This window comes from Brassica napus, chromosome C6, assembly GCF_020379485.1.
Source record: "Brassica napus cultivar Da-Ae chromosome C6, Da-Ae, whole genome shotgun sequence".
NCBI classification, from domain to species: Eukaryota; Viridiplantae; Streptophyta; class Magnoliopsida; order Brassicales; family Brassicaceae; genus Brassica; species Brassica napus.
Window position 1 is genome coordinate 37989468 of NC_063449.1, and position 24603 is coordinate 38014070.

Here is a 24603-nt window from a genome sequence, read left to right on the forward strand (position 1 = left end):
TTGTTAAATACCTAGCACTCCTCTCTACTGATTAATGAACATGATCTTTGGGTATATATCTATAATATGAAAAAAATCCTAACTAACCCAGTAGCAGACAACAGATTACTCCAAAGAAAGAGAGGAAGATTTGACTTTTACTCTCTACAAAGATAGAATAATCAAACAAACTAGAGAATCTTCAGGCTGCTATGTTTCATACAATTCTAAGAGGGTGTGTATTTAATGTGAAATTTAAAATGATTTGATTTTTGTGAGCTTTTAAATGATTTAGGTGAATATTAAAATTGATTTTATTAAATAACTCTAGAATCTTTTCTAAAACCATGAGATTTGAATTTTTATTTTTATAAATAAGAAATCATTTTCAAACACCCTAAAAACATCTAAAACACTCTAAAATCTTCAACTTAAATTTTGTTCAATATAACAATAAATTTCAAAATGTTTTAAAAAATGACACGTTCAATAACACTGAATTTATAATTTTAAAGTGTTTTTTTTAAGGGATAATTTGCAAAATACCCTATTTATGATTTGAAATTTGATAATTGCATTTTCTATTTTAACTTTTGAAAATACACTTCCTTAATTATGAATTGACCTTTTTACCCAAGATATAATTCGAAATTAATATATAAATTCGAAATTAATAAAAATAATATCATTAAAATTAGGTAAATATGTGTGTTGAGATAAATATGTTATTTTACCATTTAAATTTTACAATAACAAAGATAAACATGTGAATTATGACTTGTATTGACTTTATCATGAAGTTTATACAGATTTCCCTTTATTTTATTTTCTTCAACTTATATAAACAAGTCACGTTGTTAAAAAAGAAGAGCAAGTCACGTTTGTTTCTACAAAATTTTCATCTTCTCTACTGGAGCCAAGTAAGTTCTAGCTAATATGATGTATTCGGATATGTGTTTTTTTTTTTGATTTTGAATATGAAAAAGAATTGCACTGATTATTATTCATCGGTTTTTTCTTCTTTTTCACGTGTCATGAAAATCCAATAAATCTGTTTGAGCCAATGATTTGATTCGTGTATCTTACAAATTTTTTAATTTATGTTGTTTATATAGAGATGGAGTATAAGATTCAAAAAGGAAGTGATGGAAAAAGAAAGGCAGTGGAAGAACAAACACATACCAACAGTTTAAAGTCACAAAAAACAAATGGTGTTGCTTGCATTGAAGTCTTATCGAAAGATTACCTTCATGTGTATATTAAAGAGTTGGAAGAAATTCTGAATAGTGGATTCACAAATAATTCCCTATCTCTAACGATTTTCTTTTAAAATATTTTTTTTTAAAATTGTTAAATTGGAATTGATAAATATTAAGATTGGACAATTTGGTAAATTTATATATAGATAAGTGTATTTTTCAAAAAATCTTAAACAAAGGTGTATTTTTCAAATTATATTCTTATTGAAGTGTATTTATCCAAATTTTCCCTTTTTTTAAATCTTCGTCTAAAAAACAGTAGATTTGTTATTTTAATACAAATCATCTGAACTCTTAGTTGAATACACTTCCCCTAGTATAATTAAGTCATTTTCTTTTGATCTTCTGGATTCCAAACACGTCTCATTAATCTAACGAAAACAAATATGAATTCTTAAACATTATTATTTTGGAGATTAATTGAACATTGGTGAAGTTGCACAAAGAGATAGAGAGAGAGGTTTACACATTTTCTTTCTTTTACTCTAGAGATCTAAAAATAACAGTTTATTCAGTTTTTGTCGTTGGAGTTTCTGTTGATGGGCAAAAACTTGCTGAACATCTTCTTAGGTCGGCCAGGGATTGCACAGAAAGCCTTAAACCGAGATGGAGTTCTTCCTCCTCCTTGGTTCATAAACCTCTCGTCTATCTCTTCATCTTCAGCTAGCTTGCTTCTCAGTGTCCCTGAGAGCTTTGACTTGGGAGATTTGAGACCAGACACGCTCCACTGATCTTCCGGCCCTGCCATGCTTGTGGTTGTGCTGAAAGCGGCTGCACTTGGATTAGAAGGGTCAATGTTGTGTGCAGCAAGGAGTGCTTTGATGTTGCTTGGAAGCTCGGTCATTTTAACTTCACCTTTGTTGGTAGCTGCAGCAGCTCTCGCCTGCTCATAGAAGAGGACTTGTACCACAACTCTCAGTGGAAGCATCTCGTTCTGCGCAGCATGCATACACGCTTCCATCGACAGTTTCTTGCAGTCCAAGACTCTACATATTCTTTTTCTTTCTGATTTATTCAGATTCTTGTGAGCCTGTAGAAACACAACAATGACTATGATTAGCTTTAGTGAACACAAACAATGATGAGAGTTTTGAAAGATCACCGTTATATCAAAAGGTCTCTAATTCGAGTGACCGCTGAGACAAAACTAATACTACATTCTCGTGGTTTCGGGGCTGGAAGGGTTACAGCTTCCGACCCCGAACCTTTTGGTATTAAAAAAAAAAAAACATGATGAAAGTTTTGAGAGATTATTGTACCTTGAGATATATGTCAATGGCTCTGTAGAGATCATCATGATCAAGCCTAGAAAACTCAGGGACACTCTCAGCTAAACTAACAAACTTCGAGAGCGGTAGACTCACATCTCTAGCAATCTGTTGGAGGTATCCATCCACAAGCTTAGCCACTTTAAGCTTTGAGCTATGAGAGGCAGAGGAAGACCTCCTACTTTCTTGGAACTCAAGATCAATATTCTCAGCCGAACGAGATCTTTGTCTTCTATCCATCATACCCTTTTTACCTCTCAAAGGACTTGTCGGTGGACTAGTCTGCCCTAAGATCATAAACTGTTCCAAGATAGTCGCCACAACGTCCACATCGTATAACATTTCAGACTTGTAGGACGTTGGAGGTATCAACAAATCACTAACCGTTGCTTCTTCTAACTGAAGAGCCACCCTTCTTGCCAATTCCATTTTGGAAGATGATGATGCGTTTAAGATGTTAGCTGCTTTCAAGAGCTTAAGCAAGAAGCTGCAAGAAACCGCGGCTTTCTCAGCAGGAAGCAAGCTTATAATGGACTCCAACAACAACCTGTGCTTGGATGAAACATCAGTCTCCGAATCCGAGTCAGAATCCTCTTTCTTGCCGACTTGTTTTCGGTTTCTTTGCAGAGAAGGAAGCCACTTAGAGGCGTAAACTCGAAGGGCATCACCGATGAGACTAGAGGGTACTTTGCCACCGGATTTGATAGCAATCATTGTCCTCCAATAAAGATCTATTCCCAACTCTGCGATGTCTTCAGCCCACCATCCTCTGCTCGCAGCGGCAGCTCTGTTAGAGGACGTGTCATCGTCCCTAACACGCCTAGAATGACTGTGTGAGAGAGATACTTTGGATGGATGAGACAAGACCTTTGAAGCTATTGCCTCAATGCACCTACTAGTGATGGCAAGGTCTTCAGACCAGAGAGGAAAAGCCTTAGTGGTGTGAAGTGTGACTATGGAGTCTCTCCATCCGTTAAGGATGCAGGTGTTCAAGAAGACTTCAAGCTTGTACACCAAGTTACCTTTCTCAACTTCCTCTGACATCTGAAGATACTCTGCTGCACATCTCGCTGCTACTATGTTGTAAGCGCTTATGGTTATTGTCATTCCATAGCAGTATTTGGCACATAGCTCAAAGGCTTCAACTCCTCCTGGGAAGTCTGGAAGTTGGTTTGATTCTGGTGACTCAGAGCACATTCTTTGAAGCCTCAAACACTTTGAAAGCAGTGGAAACTACAGAAAAGAAGAAGACTCTCAGAGAGAAAACAATCAATCATCTGGAAGAAAAGGAAGTAGAAGAAGAAAGAGGTACCTTGTGAAGATGGTATCTACTTCCGGAAACTTCAATTGTATAATCACTAGAAACTTCAGAAGAAACACATCTGCAACAAGCATCAGTTTAGTTTCTTTACTAAACCTTTATGTCCTGAGATTTAGTTTATTTATTTTTATTGTTTACCTTAAATCTTCTGAAGTGTAGAAAGTGTCAGGCCGAGATCCCAGTTTCATAAACTTCATCGCTGTTATTTATGTTCTTGAATCTTCAGAAACTCCTCTGCATAATGGCCTAACTTCAAATGGGTTTTTTTCTTCTACCCCTCCAAGCCCTGAAGAACAGTACCTTCCTCAAGAAAACCTGACAAGATTCTTGTCTGTAAGTGAGACAAAACAAATGAAACCTTTGTCAGAGAGGTTTTTTCTTGGGAGAGAATAAAAAAAAGATTTTATGTTTCTGTTGGGAAATTTGTCTTTGTGGTGATTTATTTAGTTAGATATATAGAATGATAAATGGGAAAAAAAAAAATAGGTAAGAAATAAAAAAAGGAAAAACAAGATCCCAGAAAAACTTAGGCCACCACTAAAGTTCATGTCCATTCAATCAAAGTTCCTTATACCCAATCTGATATGGACATACAAACAAAAAGAATCAAAATCAATGCAATAAAGGAAAAAAGGATAAAGATAAGAGTTGGATATCCTATCAACATAATATCACAACCCACCCAAGTTCCATCAATCACAAAAGATAACTAAACACCATACTCCATGGTTCACACATCATAACAAGAATGTTGTTCAGTTCCCATGCATAAACCAAGACGAAGTAGAAAAACTCACTTTGGATGAAAACAGAATAACACTCTTCAAGTCATCAGCCTTGAGATTTTTTTTTTTTTCGAGAAAGAAAATGTTTTGAGCTAGCTAGGCAAATTCCCAGAAAACAGTCTTTACCAATCATTCAAAGGTTAAAGAGAGAAACACAATAAAGCAGAGCAATCTACTTTGCAACTTTTTTGTTTTTCATGTTTTATGCAAAATTGCGATTTTTAATATTTATATTATGGTAGGGACTTAAACTGGATACACAAAACATTATTATTTTCCTAATTTTTATTTGTATTTTTAGGAGTAAACTATGGTGCTTAAGCCATTCGCCAGCGTGCAAAGAAGAATCACCAAACCCACGTGCCTCTGCTTATCCCACCTTCTCCCTTCCTCATCATTGCCTCTCCTTAGTTTTTCCACTCTTATTTTTTTTTTGTCATCTTTTTTTTTATTGTTACATATTTAATCATTTTCATTTCGTTTAAATCAAAATTTCCAACTCCTAGTTCTTCTTTCTTTTTTCTTCTAGTGATCATACTTTCTCACTGTATATGTACATATACAGTGATATTCACATGTTACAGTGATATTCACATGTTACATTATTTTACCAAAGTTTTCCTTGCGCCAAAATTTTATGTACTATCTAAATAAATAAAAATCAAATTTTATCTATCTAGGCATAGATTTTGAAAAAATAACTTGATTTTAGATATTGTAATTAACTCATATATATATATAACAAATCCTTACCTTTTTACAAAAAAAATACTTACTGCGTTTTAAATTTTACATACGAGATAAATGTAACTTCCAAAGAAAAGTATATAAATATATAGCCAATTAAACAAAAAACGTGATATAGATATTTATTTATTAGTGTAGTTATACAAATATATAATTCATATTTTTGTGAAAATGACATGACATTAACGAGAGTGTAAATATTATTGTTGGATAATGAAATCGCAGGGTCCACATCGGTTTACGTCCAACTCATGGTAGGGATGAATTTGCCATTCCCGTTCTCTTCCTCACATATACTGCTAGTCTAGTTTACCTTTATGTTATCGTTCTTACCTCTTAAAACATTTGAAATTGTTGACATTTCAAATAACTTCGGTTACAACTTTATATAAAATACTTTAAAATAAGAAAATCATTAAAAGAAAGTTTGAATTTTAAGCAGCCATATTGTCCATACACCTCTTTTATCAAGTGGGTTATAATATCGAAGGGCGACAATGAAATCGACAATAGCCTCTATTTTCGTATCGTCTTTAATGAGTGTACACACTTATGATGAGAGTAAGCAAAATATATGCATTTGTGAATACTATAAGTAGATAGAGATTTATATGTATATATATATATATTCATGGAGGAAAGGTTAAGGATACTAACAAATAACAAATATTTATGTTATCTATTTTACCAAAAAAAATAAAAAATAACAAATGTCTAACTGTATAATCCGAATAAAAATATATAGAAATATACGGTGTTTACTGTTTACCCATCTATGCTAACTATTAATAGAGAAAAGTGGAAGCCTGCTAATAACAAATCATTGAAAGTAGATTCCTTTCAAAGAAAGACAAAATGTTAAACTTGACCATCTCTTTATCCAAATAATTACTTTGACGGAAATAATGTAGATTGCATTTTACCCCGTTCTTTTGAAGTTGCTAAAAACAACATATATATCTACATAATATATGACAAATTATGTTGATTTTGTGTAATGCTAAAAGTTAGGGAGCCTTACATTAACTATATAATCTAGACAAATAGCTTATATATATTTGATGTTCTGATCACTTTTAACCGTTTAAGTCGAGTTATCTCAAAGTTTCATTTTATTAAAAATATGATACATTTTTTTTTTGTAATTATACAGGGGTATCCTGGCCCCACAAAAGTGGTCCAGACTAGTCACGTGTTGCCACGTATCAGTCCACCGTCCCTGGCGATGCCGAAATGTTAATTCTCCAGTGGTCGGGATTCGAACTCTAGGACTTCACTGTATTGGGTTTTTTCCCTCAAGTTAATCACCACCAAGCCACGAACCCGAGCCTTCGTTAATATGATACATCTGATACAATAATATATCATCTCTCCCACGCCTTTGAGTCTTATTATAAGACTAGGAGCAATTGAGCTACTGAATTGTTGAATAACGTGAAACACATAAGTGGATTAATCGAAGTTGAAAAGTTTCAACTAGTTGAATAAAGTTTGAGTGGGCCCATTAAACACATGTGTCGAAATGTAAGAGGCTGAAACTGATGGAAAGTGCATTTGCACACACGCCAATTTTTATTTTGGAAAGATGCTCTATTCTGATTGGTTATAAAATAATTCGGAGATTCTTTTCCTCTCAAATTATTGGAGCTTAAATATTATGTAGTAAACAATTTTTATATAAAAAAAATTAATATCAAAATTCATGATTTTTTATGATCTATAAAAATATATTACTCTCATTTCATTTGGATTCAAATAAAATATATCAATTTTCACTATAACTTTTATTAGGCTTTAATTAGATTTATTTTAGTACTAATTTTTTAAAAAACTAGTTAAGATATAAATAAAAAATCAATAAAGCTATGTCATTTTAGTTATTTAAGTTAATTATAATTGAATTTATTATTAATATGTAACTATTAAATTATAAAAGATAAAAGAATATGAATTATAAAAAGTGGGGTAAGGTGTTTAATTTTTTTAAACAAATCTATTGTAGAAGTTAAAAATGAAATTGACGTTGAATAATTAGGTGGAAGAGAGAGAACATGATCTGGAGTGCTAAAAATAGAAAAAAAGGGCATTGAATCAATTCACCAGTGTACATAGTCTAAAACGACGGGAAAAAAACCTCAGTCAGTTATCGAGGTTGCTCTATTCCGTTATTTCAATATTAAAGGGAGTAATATTATACACAGTCTCAATCTTATTAGTAGAAGTCGTAGGTTTGAAGAAAGATATCTCTATATAAATGATACTTTTCTCAATTAAGCTTCCCCATCACAGAGCAATTATTGATTTAATGTTTTAAGATCGACAGCATCTCAGTGCAACCGGTAATAAGTCATCAATCGAAAGGACTCAAAAGTCATGAACCAGAAATTAAAAGCTTTCTTTGTTTTAATCATGTTCAAAATTTATGACTTGACAACTACACTTTATAGCCTATATTTGTACTAATGCCTTTGCTAGTTTTTTAAAAAAATACGAGACTTACAATGTGGAGAGAGAGATGATGCAGAAGAAAGCTGCTCTTTGTTTTATTACAAAAAAGAAGAAGTGTGTGTGTTGAGTTGGAACTGAATTAAAAAAGAAGAAGTGTATATGTATATGTATAAACTTGAATTTTTTGTCTTTGATAGATCCAAAGATATTGATATGTATGGCTTAAGTTAAGAAACATAGAACTTATGATACAAACAACAATGTCCCATGACTTGTCAGAATCGGTACCTTTAAACTCCCCGAACTAGTACCGGTGGTTGAGGGAACACAAATATAAAACCCGTCACGGCTCCGGTCTGTATTGTCCACCCATGAGTGTGACGAGAGATTGTCTTGGATCAATCAGTGGCCACTAACGACGAACTGACGAAGGTCACAGGGGCCAGTGGTAATATCGTAATTAAAGTGGTTTGATCAAGGGTGTTTTCGGGGTTGGAGGAGAAGTTCCTATCCTGATGTCAACTCTACGTGTGAAAGAAGAGAAAGGTTACAAAAAAAATTGATTATATTTTGATTTACATGTTAGGAGTGTTACCCGAGTGGGTGTCCAGCCGACAATGGCTGCTTTTGGTGGTCCCCTTGGATGTGGGACCCGTCTGTCCCGATTAGAGATCCTCCACGGTTGGAGCTGAGCTGGATTTTGTACGTCTTGTAATAGATCTTGTTATCTTATTTATTTAGTTTTGGCCAAATTGGCTGTCTTTCTTATGAAGAAACGAATGGATCATAATGTGGTGAGTTAAGTTGTTTGGAACCATTTAGAAAATGAAAATATCATAATTCATAGACAGTTACTTTTTACAAAAAAAGAGTTGATGAAATTGTGGCTAAATATGTACGTATCGAAGTAAAATTTTAGTTTTATAAAGTTTAAATAGTTCTAAGACATAAGTTAAATATGAGAATAATGGACTCTAAAGGAAGATTATAATTTTTTTATTTATTTCTAGGGTCATTTAAGTAGTAATTAAAAAACATTATAGAGCATAATTAGTTAAATGATTTTGGTAGAAAAATATGAATGACTTTGTTTCTTCGCAGGAGTTGATTAGAATACTCTTCACTTCGGGTAAAATTATGATATTTCAGTAAATAATGTAAAACTAGATCCGCGCGGATATGAATTTTCAGTTTTGAATTATTTATTTTATGAAATGATGTATTTGTAATATTCGTTCATATTATATTCATTAAGTAAATTTTTTTTTTTTGCATCTTAAACTATCTATTTTTTTACGAATGTGTGATATCATATAAAAAAATGAGTATAAAGTTAATTAGATAATTTTAAAAACAGAAATTTTTCTTTCGTGTGCGATATCATATAAATAATGATCCGCCCAGTTAACAAAAATCATGATTATTTTATGTGTAGTTTTTTTTATTTTGACCATTTTCTTATAACTATATTAAATTTTACATATTTTAATTAGAATATTTTTAATATCTTTACCTTTTTATTTGAAATGCAACTCAATATTTTTTTTAACAATTATAACAAAATATTTAAAAAATATTTTTAGAATTTGTTTGAAAAATATGAAAATTACATTTTAAATTAAAATTATCCTAAAATATGATAAGTTTTGATGTAAACGAAAACTCATATTTTGTCAAAAATAATGATATTCAATGATAATAACAATTTTAATTGATTATTTTTAAAAAAATACATTTACAAAAATATTGTTTGAAAGAAAATTCATTTATCTTTCAAATATAAAAAGAAAATATTATAATTAAATAATAAAAAATATAAATAAAAACCATAAATTTAGTAAATGACAACTGAGTTATATTATGCTAATATTTTCTTTCTAACAATTTATCAAATGACAAATGAGTTATAAGCAAATAATACCATATAATTTTTAAAAACATAGCTATTCTTAAATATTTTTTGAATAAATAATTATTTTTAAATTTAATCAACTGAAAATAATATCCGTACAATTGTGTGAGTCAAATTCTAGTTTTATTGATGCATGTTATATATTAGTGCTGCATCTTTTAGGTAACATTTTAATGATGCACGTTTTTAAAAATCTCAATTATTAAAATTATGCACGTAAGGATAACTCATGAGTTTTTTTGGTTGATTAAATGACATTATGTCCAAATTTATTTAAAGATATTTCATTAAGGTAACTGAAAAAGACAAACAATAAAATAGGAAGTTTAAATTCATTTAAACATATTACTTTAATGTAACTGAAAAGACAAGTAATAAATTAGGCAGTTTTATTCGTTTTAGGATATTTCATAAATGCAACTGAAAAAACAAGAAAAAAAAGGAGTTTAATTAATGAAGTAAGAACATTTTCAAATGGGTATTTCTCTTTTAATAACATAGATTATACTATTTTATGTGATATCGACTAACATACCATGTTATGTGTTTAAAACCCGCGGGAAACAATTGAAGCCAAGGAAAATAGAAAGTTATCTGTTTAAGACTCCCGTGAATTCATTGATATCATCAATGATGACTGATGAGTGTATTTGAGGCTATTTACTTGATGGAAAAAGTGAAGGTCAATTTACGTTGTTATTGATTAATATTGTTCACTATTATCAGGAGACTTCTCCTCTGGTGGACAAACCAACTCAATGTGAGTTTTTTTTTCCAATTGCACATGTTGTACTAACTTTACCAAATGATCCAATAAATGTTAGAAATGTTTGCTCCAAATATTGGTTTTTACTAACATGAACAGATTAACTGTTGTGAAGTCCGGTTCAATTAAACTCCAGTTAGACTGAATAGACTTAAACCGAGATAGAAGGTTTAGCGGATTAATCAGAACGATGGCGTTTTGATGAGAGACAGACACGTGTACACCGAGAGTTTGTTACACTTAAAAAGAGATCATTGAGAAGGTTGTTACGATGATCAGAGAGAGAAAAAGATCAGAGAGATTTGGCGATCAGATCGGAGAAGAAGAGCTTGAGCATTCGTGTTGAAGAAGCTTGGGAAGCGTCAAACCGCAGAGTATATGAGGTATATCGATTACACATTGTAAGTCGATCACATACTCTGTCCTCAGCTCGATTGAGATCTCTGGATCACGTATTGTTGATATACGTTGTAGATCACCATTGTTGATTGGTTGAAGCTCTTTGAAGTTAATAAAACGCGCTGAGGGACGTTTTTTCCCTCCCCTGTGAGTAGATCAGCAAACACAGGGTTAACAAAACCGTGTCGACTTATTCTTGCTTTATCGAACGTATAAACCTAGATTGATAACATTCTAGGTTGAATCAGTTAAGATCTTGAGCTCAAATCGGTTTAAAACTCTAGAAGTGGTATCAGACCATCTAGGTTGGATTGCGAAGGCTAAAGAGTTGTGGATTTGAGGTCATCTTGAAACTCAGAGTGATTGAAGAGAGTTTCAAGATCAGATCTAAGATTCGAAGGATTCATCTCTGGAAGTGATGACCATGGCACCAACGATGGGAAAATTTCAGATGGACAAGTTAGATGGCAAATGTGATTTTGGTCTCTGGAAGTTCAAGCTTATGGGGCAACTTGAGATTCAGAGACTACTGGTAACAATCACCGAAGGATTCACAATCTATGCTTCATCAGAGAAGCAAGAAGAAGGAGCTTCTCCCTTGGTGGACCAGAAGAAGGCTGAGAAGGATCTAAGAACAAGGAGCTTGCTTGGAACTTGTGTAAGCGACTCTATTCTTAGAAAGATAATGAATGAACTACTGCGTTGGGAATGTGGAAGGCAATGGAGAAGATCTATCAGACTAGATCTCTTCCAAACAGAATTTATCTTAAGAAGCAGTTCTCTTGCTACAAGATGGAAGAGGATAAGACCATTGAGGAGAATGTTGACATCTTTCTCAAGCTCATTGCGGATCTGGAGAGTCTTAAGATGACAGTCTCTGATGAAGATCAGGCAATACAACTTCTATCTGGCCTCCCACCTGCGTTTGAACAACTAGTACATACACTACAGTATGGTACTGGAAAAGAAACATTAACTGTCTCAAAAGTTGTGACTTCAGCTTACTCAATGGAAGCTGAACTGAGACATAGAGGATTGCTAGGCAAGAAGAAGAATGGAGCTGAAGGATTATATGTGGAAGCTCGTGGTAGATCATCAAAGAGACAGTCTGAATCAGGATACAAAAAGGACTACAAGAGAAACAACAGATCAAAGAGTCATGGAGACAGGCCAAAGTCTAGAGGAAGGTCTGAGAAATGGAAGCGAGGCACATGCTTTATCTGTGGAAAAGATGGACATTGGAAGAAATAATGTCCAGAGAGAAATGAAAGAAGTAATCCAGAGCCATTGGCAAACTCAGTTCATGAAGTGAGACAACCAATGGTCCTAACGGCTAGTCCAACAGATACTAAAGGTGATTGGATTCTTGATTCAGGATGCACGTTTCACATAACTCCAGACATAGAGCTGTTGTTTGACTTGGAAGAATCAGATGGAGGAAGAGTTCTTATGGCAAACAATACTCAAAGTGAAGTAAAAGGTATTGGGAAGATAAGAATCTTAAATGAAGAAGGACATGAAGTGATTCTTACTGGAGTGCGTTTTATGCCTAATATGAGAAGAAACTTGATCTCATATGGTATGCTTGAGAAGTCTGGCTGCAGATACGAAAGAGGAGATTTCACAGTCATATTTTTCAAAGGAGATAAGAAGGTGATCAGTGGTAAATAAATTCATGGTTTGTATTATCTTCAAGGGTCAGTGGTTAAGGGTGAAGCGAATGCAGCGATGCCAAAAGAGAAGAATACCATGCTTTGGCATTCAAGACTTGGACACATCAGTAAGAAGAACTTTGATATTCTGATCAAGGAGGGTTACATACCAAAGGCAGAAGCAGGGGAAATGGGTTTCTGTGAGGATTGTGTTCTAGGAAAGTCTCACAAGCAGAGCTTTCCAACGGCAAAACACACCACCAAAAACATTCTTGAGTATGTACACTCAGATCTCTGGGGTTCTTCACCAAACTCAGAAAGCCTTGGAGGATGCAAGTACTTTATCAGCTTCATAGATGATTTCTCAAAGAAAGTATGGGTCTTCTTCCTGAAAACTAAGGATGAGGCTTTCTTGAGGTTAAAGAATGGAAAGAAATGGTTAACAGTCATAGAGAGAAGAAGATCAATTGTTTGAGAACTGATAATGGGTTAGAATACTGCAATAATCAGTTTGAAGAGTTGTGTAGAAAAAGTGGGATAAAGAGGCATAGGACTTGCGCCTACACACCTCAACATAATGGGACGGCAGAGAGAATGAATCAAACTATTATGGATAGAGTTCGAAGCATGTTGTCAGAAACTGGACTAGGAAAAGAGTTTTGGGCAGAAGCTACCTCAACAGCTGTTTACTTGATCAACCGAACTCCAAATTCTACAATTGAGTTCAAGCTTCCTGAAGAAGTATGGTCTGGTAGGAAACCTGATATTGGCCATCTCAAGAGGTTCGGTTGCACCGCATATGTTCATGTTACACAAGACAAAACAAGCCCCAGAGCATTAAAAGGGATTTTTGTAGGTTATCCTTTTGGAGTAAAAGGATACCGTGTCTGGATCACTGAAGATGCAAAGTGTGTAACAAGTAGGAATGTTATCTTCAGAGAAGAAGAGGTGTATAAGGATGTTGAGGAGACTACAAAGAAGGCTGAACCAGAAACTGAGTTAAGAAAGGAGAAAAGGTCAGGAGAGAAGAAGGTCACATTCAGTCCAAAGTTGATTCGTGGATCAGGATATGAGTATGGTGAAACATCAGGCTTAGGTGGAGAAACTTCAGAGTTGCAGACTGAGAGTGAAAGTGAGAATAATGCAGGGTCTGAGGGATATTCAGAAAGTGATGAAGAAGAAGGCCTCACGTTTCACGAAGAATCAGAAACTGAGACTCAACCTGAGGTTAGTGGTTACCTGTTGGCAAGGGATCGAACAAGAAGAAACGTAAGACCTCCTTCAAGATATGAAGATGCAAATCTTGTAGCTTATGCTCTGTCAGTCTCTGAAGATATTGAGTCTGAGGAACCAAAATTATTTGCAGAAGCTAAGCTAAGCAAGAAATAGAAATTATGGAACAATGCAACTTCAGAGGAAATGGTTTTTCTTGATAAGAATCACACATGGGACTTGATTGAAAGGCCTGAAGGACAGAAAACAGTTGGATGTAAGTGGTTGTTTAAACTTAAGCCAGGGATTCCGGGGGTTGAAAACGAGAGGCACAAAGCTAGGCTTGTAGCAAAAGGTTATTCTCAAAAGAAGGGAATAGACTACAATGAGATATTCTCTCCTGTTGTCAAACATGTCTCCATAAGACTAATGTTATCGATTGTAGTCAACAAGGACTATGAGTTGGAGCAGCTTGATGTGAAAACTGCCTTCTTACATGGGAACTTAGAAGAAAGAATCATCATGGATCAGCCTGAGGGATTTATAAAACCTGGAGATGAGAACAAGGTCTGCTTGTTGAGGAAGTCTCTTTATGGCTTGAAACAGTCACCAAGACAATGGAATCTTAGGTTTGATAATTTCATGATAGATCAGAAGCTTAAGAGAAGTGAGTATGACTCTTGCGTCTACATGAAGAACCTCAGGACTGAACAAGCTATCTATCTTCTACTGTATGTTGATGATATGCTTATAACATCAGGGGATTTGTCTGAAATAAGAAAAATAAAAGACAGTCTGAGTAATGAGTTCGAAATGAAGGATATGGGAGCTGCATCTCGTATTCTAGGTATGGACATCACTAGATACAGGAAGAATGGTGTGTTGACGTTGTCTCAAGGGAACTACATCAGAAAGGTGCTTAAGACATTTGGAATGAGTGAAGCTACCGCAGTTACAATTCCGCTAGCTTCTCATTTTAAACTCAGGAGCTTAAAGAAGGATGAACTGGTGATAGAGAAAGCTCGAATGGATAAGGTTCCTTATGCCAGTGTTGTAGGCAGTATGATGTATGCTATGATTGGGACAAGACCTGACTTGGCTTATGCTGTTGGTGTTATAAGTCGATTCATGTCAAAGTCGGGTATGAAGCAATGGGAAGCAGTCAAGTGGGGTTTGAGATATTTGAGAGGCGAGACTTCAAGGTGTTTGGAGTTCAGAAAGCATGGAGAATTTAGCATTGAAGGCTTCAGTGACTCTGACTAAGCTACAGACATGGATAGGAGGAGGTCAGTCAGAGGGTATATCTTCAAGGTTTGGGGTAACACAGTGAGCTGGAGATCAAACCTACAATCTGTTGTTGCCTTATCATCCATTGAGGCAGAGTATATGGCTCTGTCGACAGCTACTAAGGAAGCTATCTGGATGAAGGGAATTTCTGAAGAGTTGGGATTCGATTCAGGGAAGGTTAAGATGCATTGTGATTCTCAAAGTGCTTTGGCTCTTGCAAAGAACGCAGTGTATCATGAGAAAACTAAACATGTGGCTACAAAGTACAACTTCATCAGGGACATTATAGCGCAAGGAACTATCATTCTGTATAAGATACACACAAGCAAGAATCCAACCGATTTCTTCACTAAGGCTCTTCCTAGACCTAAGTTCAATCTCTGCTGTGATTTGTCGAATGTTGTATGAGAAGAGAGCTTCGAGTAACTCTATGAGACTGATCTAATATGCCTGCTAGATCAGCGTGCTTGAGAGTTTCATTTGGTAAGAGTTACTCATGATGCAGGATAAATGGTTCAGAAGGTGTTTAGTTTGAGGTGGAGCTCGTCTTGGTCAGTTCAAGATGTGTGGTCTTGGCATTAAATTTTTGTTTAGTTCTTGTGAGTTCAGCTTCAGGTTGAGTTGAGAATCAGTTCTGTTCAGTCAAGTTTTAGAGATCAAGTTGAGTAATCAGAATGGGTTCAGACTATTCAAAAGCTGCTGGTGCTTCTGTGGAGTGGTTATTGAAAGGTGGAGATTGTGAAGTCCGGTTCAATTAAACTCCGGTTAGACTGAATAGAGTTAAACCTAGATGGAAGGTTTAGCGGATTAATCAGAACGATGACGTTTTGATGAGAGACAGACATGTGTACACCGAGAGTTTGTTACACTTAAAAAGAGATTGTTGAGAAGGTTGTTACGATGATCAGAGAGAGAAAAATATCAGAGAGATTTGGCGATCAGATCAGAGAAGAAGAGCTTGAGCATTCGTGTTGAAGAAGCTTGGGAAGCGTCACACCGCAGAGTATAGGAGGTATATCGATTACACGTTGTAAGTCGATCACATACTCTGTTCTCAGCTCGATTGAGATCTTTGGATCACGTATTGTTGATATACGTTGTAGATCGCCATTGTTGATTGGTTGAAGCTCTCTGAAGTTAATAAAACGCGCCGAGGGACGTTATTCCCTCCCCTGTGAGTAAATCAGCGAACACAGGGTTAACAAAATCGTGTCGACTTATTCTTGCTTTATCGGACGTATAAACCTAAATTGATAACATTCTAGGTTGAATCAGTTAAGATCTTGAGCTCAAATCGGTTTAAAACTCTACAGCTGTACTTATAAACTGGGACTGCCTCTCTTTATGGATTACATAAATCGATAGGCGTACTCAGTAGCTCTCATACCAACACATGACGCTTTGAATCGAAATACATATAAAGAATGCCTCTTCTTCTTCTGCTTCTGTTCATTTTACTTCCACCAAACCTCTTTTTATTTTTCCACCAAACCTCTTTTGCTTCGGCTTTTCCTTTGTCTTGTTCAACGCAAAATGCATAATCAGATTCTGCTCTTCTTGTTTCATTTTTCCTCCAGAGAAGAGATGTCTATTTATGCAGAAGTACATGGAACTGTAGAGTCTACTTTCTTTGAAGCTCTCTTGAGTTTTTCTTTAAGTTTTTTTGAAGGACAGTCTACGTACACCACAAAACGGCTGCTGCTACATTTTCTTTATAAGATATTTGTAACGCTTCTGGCCAACTATGGCTAATAGGTTTTTCACGTTTGTTCACTTAGTTTTGCAATAATCAGTGTTTTAAATTTTTGAAATTCAAAATACTTGTTTACTGACTATGTAATCATTGTATAATATTTTTCATGTATTGGTCTTACTTGTATGATATCGTGAAACATTTATCAATTAGTCATCTATTCTTTCACCATTCCCGTTCAACCTTGAAATTTTTTTTGAAAATAATAGAAAGATAAATGCACTTTAGCTCCATAAATAATCAAATCGATTTTTTTTTTTGCATATTTACATACACCACAATTTACCCGAAATCAAAATGTTATAGTCACCACATTCATAGAACTTACAACATCTTTATTGCGCATCAGGACCACCTCCTGGTTCTTAAACCACTTGTAATGCCTCTGATCACCTACGGGTATGGACCTCTCACGTCTGGTCACTTGGTATGTGTACCATATTCCATGCAACAGCCAATATCTAATTTTTTGGGAGACTAGACAAACTTATTTACTGATCCTAGAACTACTATATGGGTTTCTTCATATTTTTCCTCACTCGTATGATATCATGAACTGCTCTCTCATAGTTACTCATATCTCCACTATTTTAGCTGCATGTTTTAGTCTTGAAGTTTTCCCTGGACAAATAACCAAAAATATAAACACACTTTGATAAGGTAAATATTCACATTAGTTCTTTTAAACTTTTTCACATACACCTTCTTATATGAGAAACAGATGTAACAATTAGAGGCGGATCCATTAAGCGTTTAGGGGGGTCACATGACACCCCTTAAACTAATAAATAAACAAAATTGTATAAGATTTACTAAAGAATAAATAGCAAAATAGCAATATTCTCTGTTATGACACCTCCAAAACCAAGGTTCAAACCTCCATTGACACCTTTTGTTATTTTATGAACCCCCTAAAAGAAATTTCTGCATCCGCCGTTGGTAACAATATTAAACCAGACACAACTGTTAAAGAGTATAAGAGCGTTTTTCTGATAACTATTTAAGTAAAGCTATAGAAGACAAAACAGTATAGTATCATGACCATCAAAGTTCAGTTCTACAGCCTTTACTAATTGCCTACGGGGGCCGGTGTCGGTTGAGGGAAAAATTATGAAGATCTAAAATGACACCAAACTTTATAACATTTACTTATTGCCTCAGTGGTGTCGGGCAAGACAATTCACATTATTGTTTCGCATATATATTACAATAGCCAAAATGGATAGTATGGTTTACAATTTACTAAACTGATACATCTTCTTTTTAGGGTTGATGGAAAACTAGATGCATATTAATAGCATGTAAGAATTTAAGATCTTCCAGTTAGACAGTAGGAAGAGCATCGTTAGAGTCAGCAATAAGCATAACAATTTAACCATGAGAATATACTTTTCATGAACAGCAGCACTTTTGGTGCCATCCATTAATTGAGACTGCAGAACAGATAAAAAACAATGAGAGAATTGATTTCATAACAGAAGATGAATTAGTTTGATAAGAATTTATGTTTTAAGTAGTGTTCTTCTTCCGGTCTTTGTAGTAATCTACGTCCTATGCTTGCTCCGGGAGCTAAAAAGTTAGAAGTATCTCACAAAATATTTCAAATTTGTAAAAGAAAAATAAAAATAAGAGAGAAATACGCTGAAAATGTTATCTATGGTAAGAATAAACATTTTTAAATGAGAACCCTTGAGAATCCCAAAACACTTGTTTTACAAGAAAATATCTATCTTAAATTTTTATTTTTTTGAATATATAACTATATTGAAATGGTTCAGTAACTCATCATTAACTATAACAAACATTCATTTGCACTTCAATCATAGTTTCTAGTCCTGTAATGAAATGTACGCCTCCATTTTCTAGTACATTCTCAAAAGACAAATCATTATCGAAAGCTTCACTTGTTTGTTTAGATATATACTTGTCTGATTTTCTCTTTTGCTGTAACGTCTAACGAGTAGAACATCAATCTATCAAATGATTGTTTTCTCATACAACACCTCAATTCTGACCACCTAATAACATTACGCTGTTGAGCTAGAATCCCAACCCATATCAGAAAGAAATATCTTTTCTCTGTCTAGTTCACCCACCGAACTCATGTCACCTGCCACAACTGATGAAAAGGGACAGTATATTGTAGGTAATATCTTGTTTATAACGTCATTATAAAAACTATTACTTGTCCAGCATAAAAGAAACAATGACTGACGACGAGAGAAAAATACCTTTAGGTCCAGTTTCTATCGATAAGTAGATTTAACGACTTCAGATCACGGTGGATGATGGGTGAACCACAGTGGTGAAGATAATTCATGCCACGAGCCTGCGGGAAAAGCTTAATCAAATAGTGGAAAAGAACCAAAATAGAGCAGCTTATAACTTAGAAAACTGTGGTCACAAAGGAATATGAAGTGTGTAATACCCTTGCATCAAAGAAAGAGACTTCTACTGAAACGTTATTACAAAGGAAAACTAGTCTTTAGAGTTTGGGAGTCAGTGTTTTGGACCCTGGGCCGAAAGAAAATGTAGTATTAGAGCATCTCCAATCCCACTGCAAAAAAAATTGCAAAATAGAATGAAAAATGCAGTCATGAACAAACAAAAAAGGCATTACTGCATATATAGAGTAATGTCTTTTTTATTTGTTCATGACTGCATTTTCCACTCCATTTTGCAGTTTTTTTTTGCAGTGGGGTTGGAGATGCTCTTATACTGCATCTTGATAGGAATCTTGAGTCAGAGTTTCAAAAGTGGTGTTGCGCTGGAAGCTAAAGACTTGGTGGAAGCAAATGGAAGCCAATTAAAAGGCTCAGAGCGTGGCCCGTCGTGTCCTTTTCATTTTAAAGTGGTTGAAATTTTTTTACCATTAAACCAGTTTTGTGTTGGGATGTGAGCTATGAGATCATATATGAAGACAGGGATCAATCTTATGTTGCTACTAATCATCCAAAATGACTTTCCGAACTTTTTGTTAACGAGAGAGTTCCTCGACCATCTCCAACCGGGGTTTTTCCCATTGGGTTCTTAATATATGTATTATATATATATATATATGTGTAAATAATTGTAGGGAAATCTATAAATAAGAATTTTTAGGGATTTTTAAAATCCTCTTTTAAGAATCCTTATATATGGGGTTCCACAAAAATTATGGATCCCACAATTACTTATACATATAATATATATATATATACATAATACAGATATTAAGAACTCCAACGGGTTAGTGGTCTTATGTTTGTAAGCTTTTGGATTAGTTTGTTGTCACTCTTGTATTTCTCTTATGCCTCTTTTGGTTGGGCTGGTTATTGGTTATAGGTTTGATATTACATATGTGTATTGGCTTTGTGGGCTTGTAAACCTGTGAAACTTTTCTTCGATAACCCATATTAGATGCTGTTCTAAGTTGAAGTTGATCAAAAAAGAAAGTTGAAGTTTAATACAATCTTTTGTACTTTGTAAAGTGGAAGCCACGTGGAAGAGAAAGAGTTTACACAAGTGATTCCGTTGGCTTTTTCAACCAAATAGACACGACAAAAAGCTGTAAGTGAGGGACTGAGTCAAGCCACAACGCGTGGATAGAGACAGAGAGAGATTGACTAGGTCTAGGCCTTCGGGTACCCATTGGCATTCGGATCGGATTTTTCGGATTTTTGTATTTTTGGGTTTACGTTTCTAGGTCCCATACTAAAATTTTATAGTACGGATCGGGTTCGGATAATAACACTTCGGGTTCGATTCAAAATTGTATTGCATTAGAAAATCTATAAAATAATCATATATCGTACAGATTCAGGTTATATCGGTTCGGTTCGGATATAAACAAAATAAAAAACAAATTTTTTGAAGTAAGACATAAAGAAAAACATCTAAATTAAATAAAAATTAATCTATCACATATAAAATTGATAAAATAACAATAAAATGTTAAATCAAGCATGAAAACAAATATCATTTGTAAACAATATGTATTGCTTTATAGAGAGTAGACTTTTTATTTCAATGAGCAAATTATAAAATATTTATTTATAATTAATTGTGTACTTAAAGCATTTATTAGAATTTTAATATTTATTATTATAGATAATATATTTCAAAATCTTTATATTGACTATTAATTTCAGATTTTTCGGGTTACCCGTTCGGTTAATAACACTTCGGGTTCGGATATTTTTTGTACTACCTTACAAGATCCGTTCGGGTATTTTTACGTTTCGGGTCGGATAACAGATCGGATTTTTCGGTTCGGGTTCGGGTCGGATTTCGGGTTCCGGATTTTATGCCCAGACCTAGAGATGATAATACTCAAAACGCAAAACTGATACTTTCTTCTTTGACTAATTTGCCCTTAACCGTAACTCAGGGCCATAAGATAATCATCACCACCACCATCTATCACCAAACTCAGAGAGCTCCAACAAACAGAAACAGACACGACATCATCACAGCAAAAAGCTCTGTTTCTTGGTTCTTTAATTCTTTTTAGATTGTATTTTTCTTTACTTCCTTAACCTTATATTCTCTGGTATATTACCGTAGATATCATCGTTATATCCATTGGCGGAGCTACTTACGGCGGAGGGGGTCAACTGACCCCTATAATTTTTCTATATTTTTGGTTTATATGTTAGTTTTGTAAGTATAAAATGAAAAATTTGGGTAATTTAGATGCAACTAAACCAATGTTTAATGTTGAAATCTTAACTTTGCACAACTTTTAATATTATTAGATAGATATATTAATATAGACCTCGGTGAATAGAACTTCTAACTCGGCCAACTTATATCAGACAGCCTTCCTAAGGGGCACCGCACATCGAACCAAAAGGAACAATGTGATCCACTTTGAATTTCCACTCTTGTAAAAGATTCAGTAGAGTCCTATTCAAAAGCTTACTCCACGTCCATGAACCAAATGTACTGTTTTCATTGATTGACATTAATTACCTTTTACTGATCAAGTATCTTTTAGTCCATAAGAGCAAGTGCAACGGCGGTCCATGTCGGATCCTTAGCACTAATCCTTAGCTTAGGGTTAATATAATAATATTAATTATCCGTGTAAACCTAAGGATTGTCCCGTCGAGAAGAATTTTAAGGGGCTGATCCTTGAGTACGTGTCCTCTTCTAATTGGGTGGGCGTCGGTTTGTGTTTCGTTGGGTCAAGCGAGAAATCTCATTCTCGACCGAAACCGTAGAAAAAAAAATCGTCCCGAGAGAAAGGCGATATCGGAGGCGATTCATCTCTGTTTCGTTTTTGGTAAATTTTTCTCTAAAATCGTTGATTTTTGCTTAATTAGATCAGTTATCTTCTTGTTTCCTCTCAATCGGGTTGGATAATGGGGGTTTATATCGATTTCGTTTAACGATTGAAATTAGGGTTTTAAAAAAATTTGGGGATAAATCGATTTGGGGAGAGGGTGCGTTTGTATATAGGGTTTCAGATCAATTTTGGTTTCAATCGGAAGCGGATCTTCTCTTTTTTTCTTACACGGATTGAAATCCCATATTGGTTTCAATCAGTTCTAATTGATTTGTTTGATCTTGTTGAATCGATATGTTCATTTTAAGGGAGTATTCTTGGGGTTCATTTAAATCACTACTCGGTTGTATATATGCGAGTATTTTTGCGAATGTAATAAGTAATCGGTTCTAATTGATTTAACTGTGTTCTTCACTTCTTTCAGGTTAAAGAAAATGAGACAAGATTACAGCTACAGCCAGCCCTCTTCATCATCAGACTCTCTGGACATAACCTCCTTTCTTGAAGCCGAAGCTCAGATTTACGCGGATGAAACTGACAGTAGCAACCGCAATGCAATGCCGGATCACTACCCACGTCAACCAGAGGCTGATGATGGAATCCCCACGACATGCTACTGTGGAGCTCAGCCTGTTCTCGGCTGCTCTTACAATCCTAAAGACCCATACAGAAGGTACTTTACGTGCGATAATGCTGATGATGGAGACTGCCACGTTTGGAAATGATGGGAAGTGGCTGTCATGGAGGAGATGAGGGAGTTTCAGAGGCAACTTAGTGATCTTAAAAAGATGGTAGATGAGAGTGAGCAGAAGCGCCTTAACCGTGAGAAGACGGTAGATGAGCTTTCAAAGAAGAAAGCAGGAATTAAGCTAATGGCATGTCTATTAGTCTTAATAGGTTTGGTGTTAGTGATTCTGCGAGGTTAGTTTCTGTCCTCTTATTTCATTGCATTTTCTTAGAGGCTTTTGTTAAACATTTGAGTGTTTTATCTCATGTTTTTTCAGGAATTGTTGCAAAGGTTTCAAAGGAGAGTGGCGTTCGTCTGAATTATCTGTAATAAGGTACTATTTCTTTTTAAAAATTAGTACTCTTGTTGTGTTTGAAATGAAGGTTAAAATTAGTACTCTAGTTGTGTTTGAAAAGAAATGGTGTCCGATGGTAATTGTTTGGTTTGTATTGGCATGATTTGATTGGCTTTTATTACTTAGTTTGATAGGTATTTACTCGGATTAGAATAGGTGTTAAATGTAACTTATTTACTTTCTATCTTCCCAACTGCTCTGATTTGATAGGCTTTAATTAGTTTAGACTTTGCTTACTTAAGTAGTAGTGTCGGTAGAATAATGTCACAACCCAACCTCTAACCATGGCTAACCCTTCTGGCTATGTAAACCTACTAAATAGTCAAAATCCCATTGACCTTGAATCACCAGAAGCTAATTGGTTCGCTAGCCAAGTTCCCGATGAGTCTGGCGTGAAGGAGAGGAGGAAATGGTCTCCCACAAAGGATAAAATCTTTATTGGTGCGTGGCTTAACACCAGTAAGGACCCTGTGGTGAGCACTGAGCAAAAAGCTGATGCTTTCTGGAACCGTATTGTAGACTACTACAACGCAAGCCCTCACCTGGTTGGGACTATACTGAGAAAGCTTCGTCCTTGCAAGCAGAGGTGGGCTCGGATTAACGAGCAAGTATCCAAGTTTGCTGGTTGCCATGATGGGGCTCTGAGGGAGCAGAGGAGTGGGCAAAATGATGATGATGTCATGAAAGCTGCATTAGACATTTTCTTCAATAATAACTGCTACAAGTTCACTCTGGATCACTGCTGGAGGAAGCTCAGGCACGACCAGAAATGGTGCGCCTCCTAATAAGGACGGTGGAAAGGAGAAGCGCAAACCAGCATTGGAGGTTGATAGAGAAGAAGGTGAAGAGGGTGAACCAGAGGGTAGACCAAATTTGTTCCAAATATTTAATTGAAAATATTTGGAACAAATTTGGTGATTCATAATCATGTTGTATCTTTATATTTTATCATCTTATAAACCGTCGTGTTGTTTCTTTATAATTAATCATCTTTTTATTTAATCATGTTATAAGTAAATATTTTATATTTTACTTTCTAAAATAATAAAATACATTTAATATTTTTTTATTCATAAGGACTCCAAACTGAGACTCACCATTGGACTAAACTTTTGGATTAGGATCTTCAACTATTCAAAAAAATAAAATAAATAAATAATAGTTTTATAAGGCCAACGACTCCGCGGTGAATCTCACCATCGCGGGTGCTCTAATACCCATAAAGTGGACTCCGATATGATCCTCCAGATAATTTTCAGAAAACAAACTTTTTTTTTTGAGCCAACAAATTTTCAGACAACAAACTTTGTTCACTTCAGTATTTGTGTTATATTAGGCGTGCTTTGGTTGCATCGCTTCCTAGGAGGACAAGTTTGGTATGAACACTTGCATGTTATGTCACCAATATTCAAAAGTGGTGTTTGTGTCGGAAGCTAAAGACTTGGTGAAAAAATTAAAAGGCCC

The 24603-nt window shown here is 34.9% G+C and overlaps 2 protein-coding genes and 1 pseudogene across 3 annotated transcripts; 2 read left to right on the forward strand and 1 right to left on the reverse strand.

The window, feature by feature from the left end:
• Nucleotides 1-1625: 1625 nt before the first annotated feature.
• Nucleotides 1626-7993, reverse strand: LOC106405847 (BTB/POZ domain-containing protein At1g67900). 2 transcript variants are annotated; one of them, XM_048760148.1, is made up of 5 exons: nucleotides 7860-7993; nucleotides 3966-4158; nucleotides 3819-3888; nucleotides 2498-3739; nucleotides 1626-2268 (listed from the first exon to the last, which is right to left on the reverse strand). In XM_048760148.1, exons 2-5 carry the CDS (start codon nucleotides 4022-4024, stop codon nucleotides 1750-1752), a joined length of 1890 nt encoding a protein of 629 aa, XP_048616105.1. In that variant the 5' UTR covers nucleotides 4025-4158; nucleotides 7860-7993; the 3' UTR covers nucleotides 1626-1749. The 2 variants fall into 2 exon arrangements, with proteins under 2 accessions (XP_048616105.1, XP_013701854.2); XM_013846400.3 differs by lacking the exon at nucleotides 7860-7993 and adding an exon at nucleotides 4625-4832.
• Nucleotides 7994-22491: 14498 nt separating this feature from the next.
• Nucleotides 22492-24208, forward strand: LOC111207288 (annotated as a pseudogene).
• On the forward strand, nucleotides 23424-23924 carry LOC106403708 (glutathione S-transferase T3-like). Its single transcript, XM_013844515.1, has one exon. It carries the CDS (start codon nucleotides 23424-23426, stop codon nucleotides 23922-23924), a length of 501 nt encoding a protein of 166 aa, XP_013699969.1.
• Nucleotides 24209-24603: the final 395 nt, after the last annotated feature.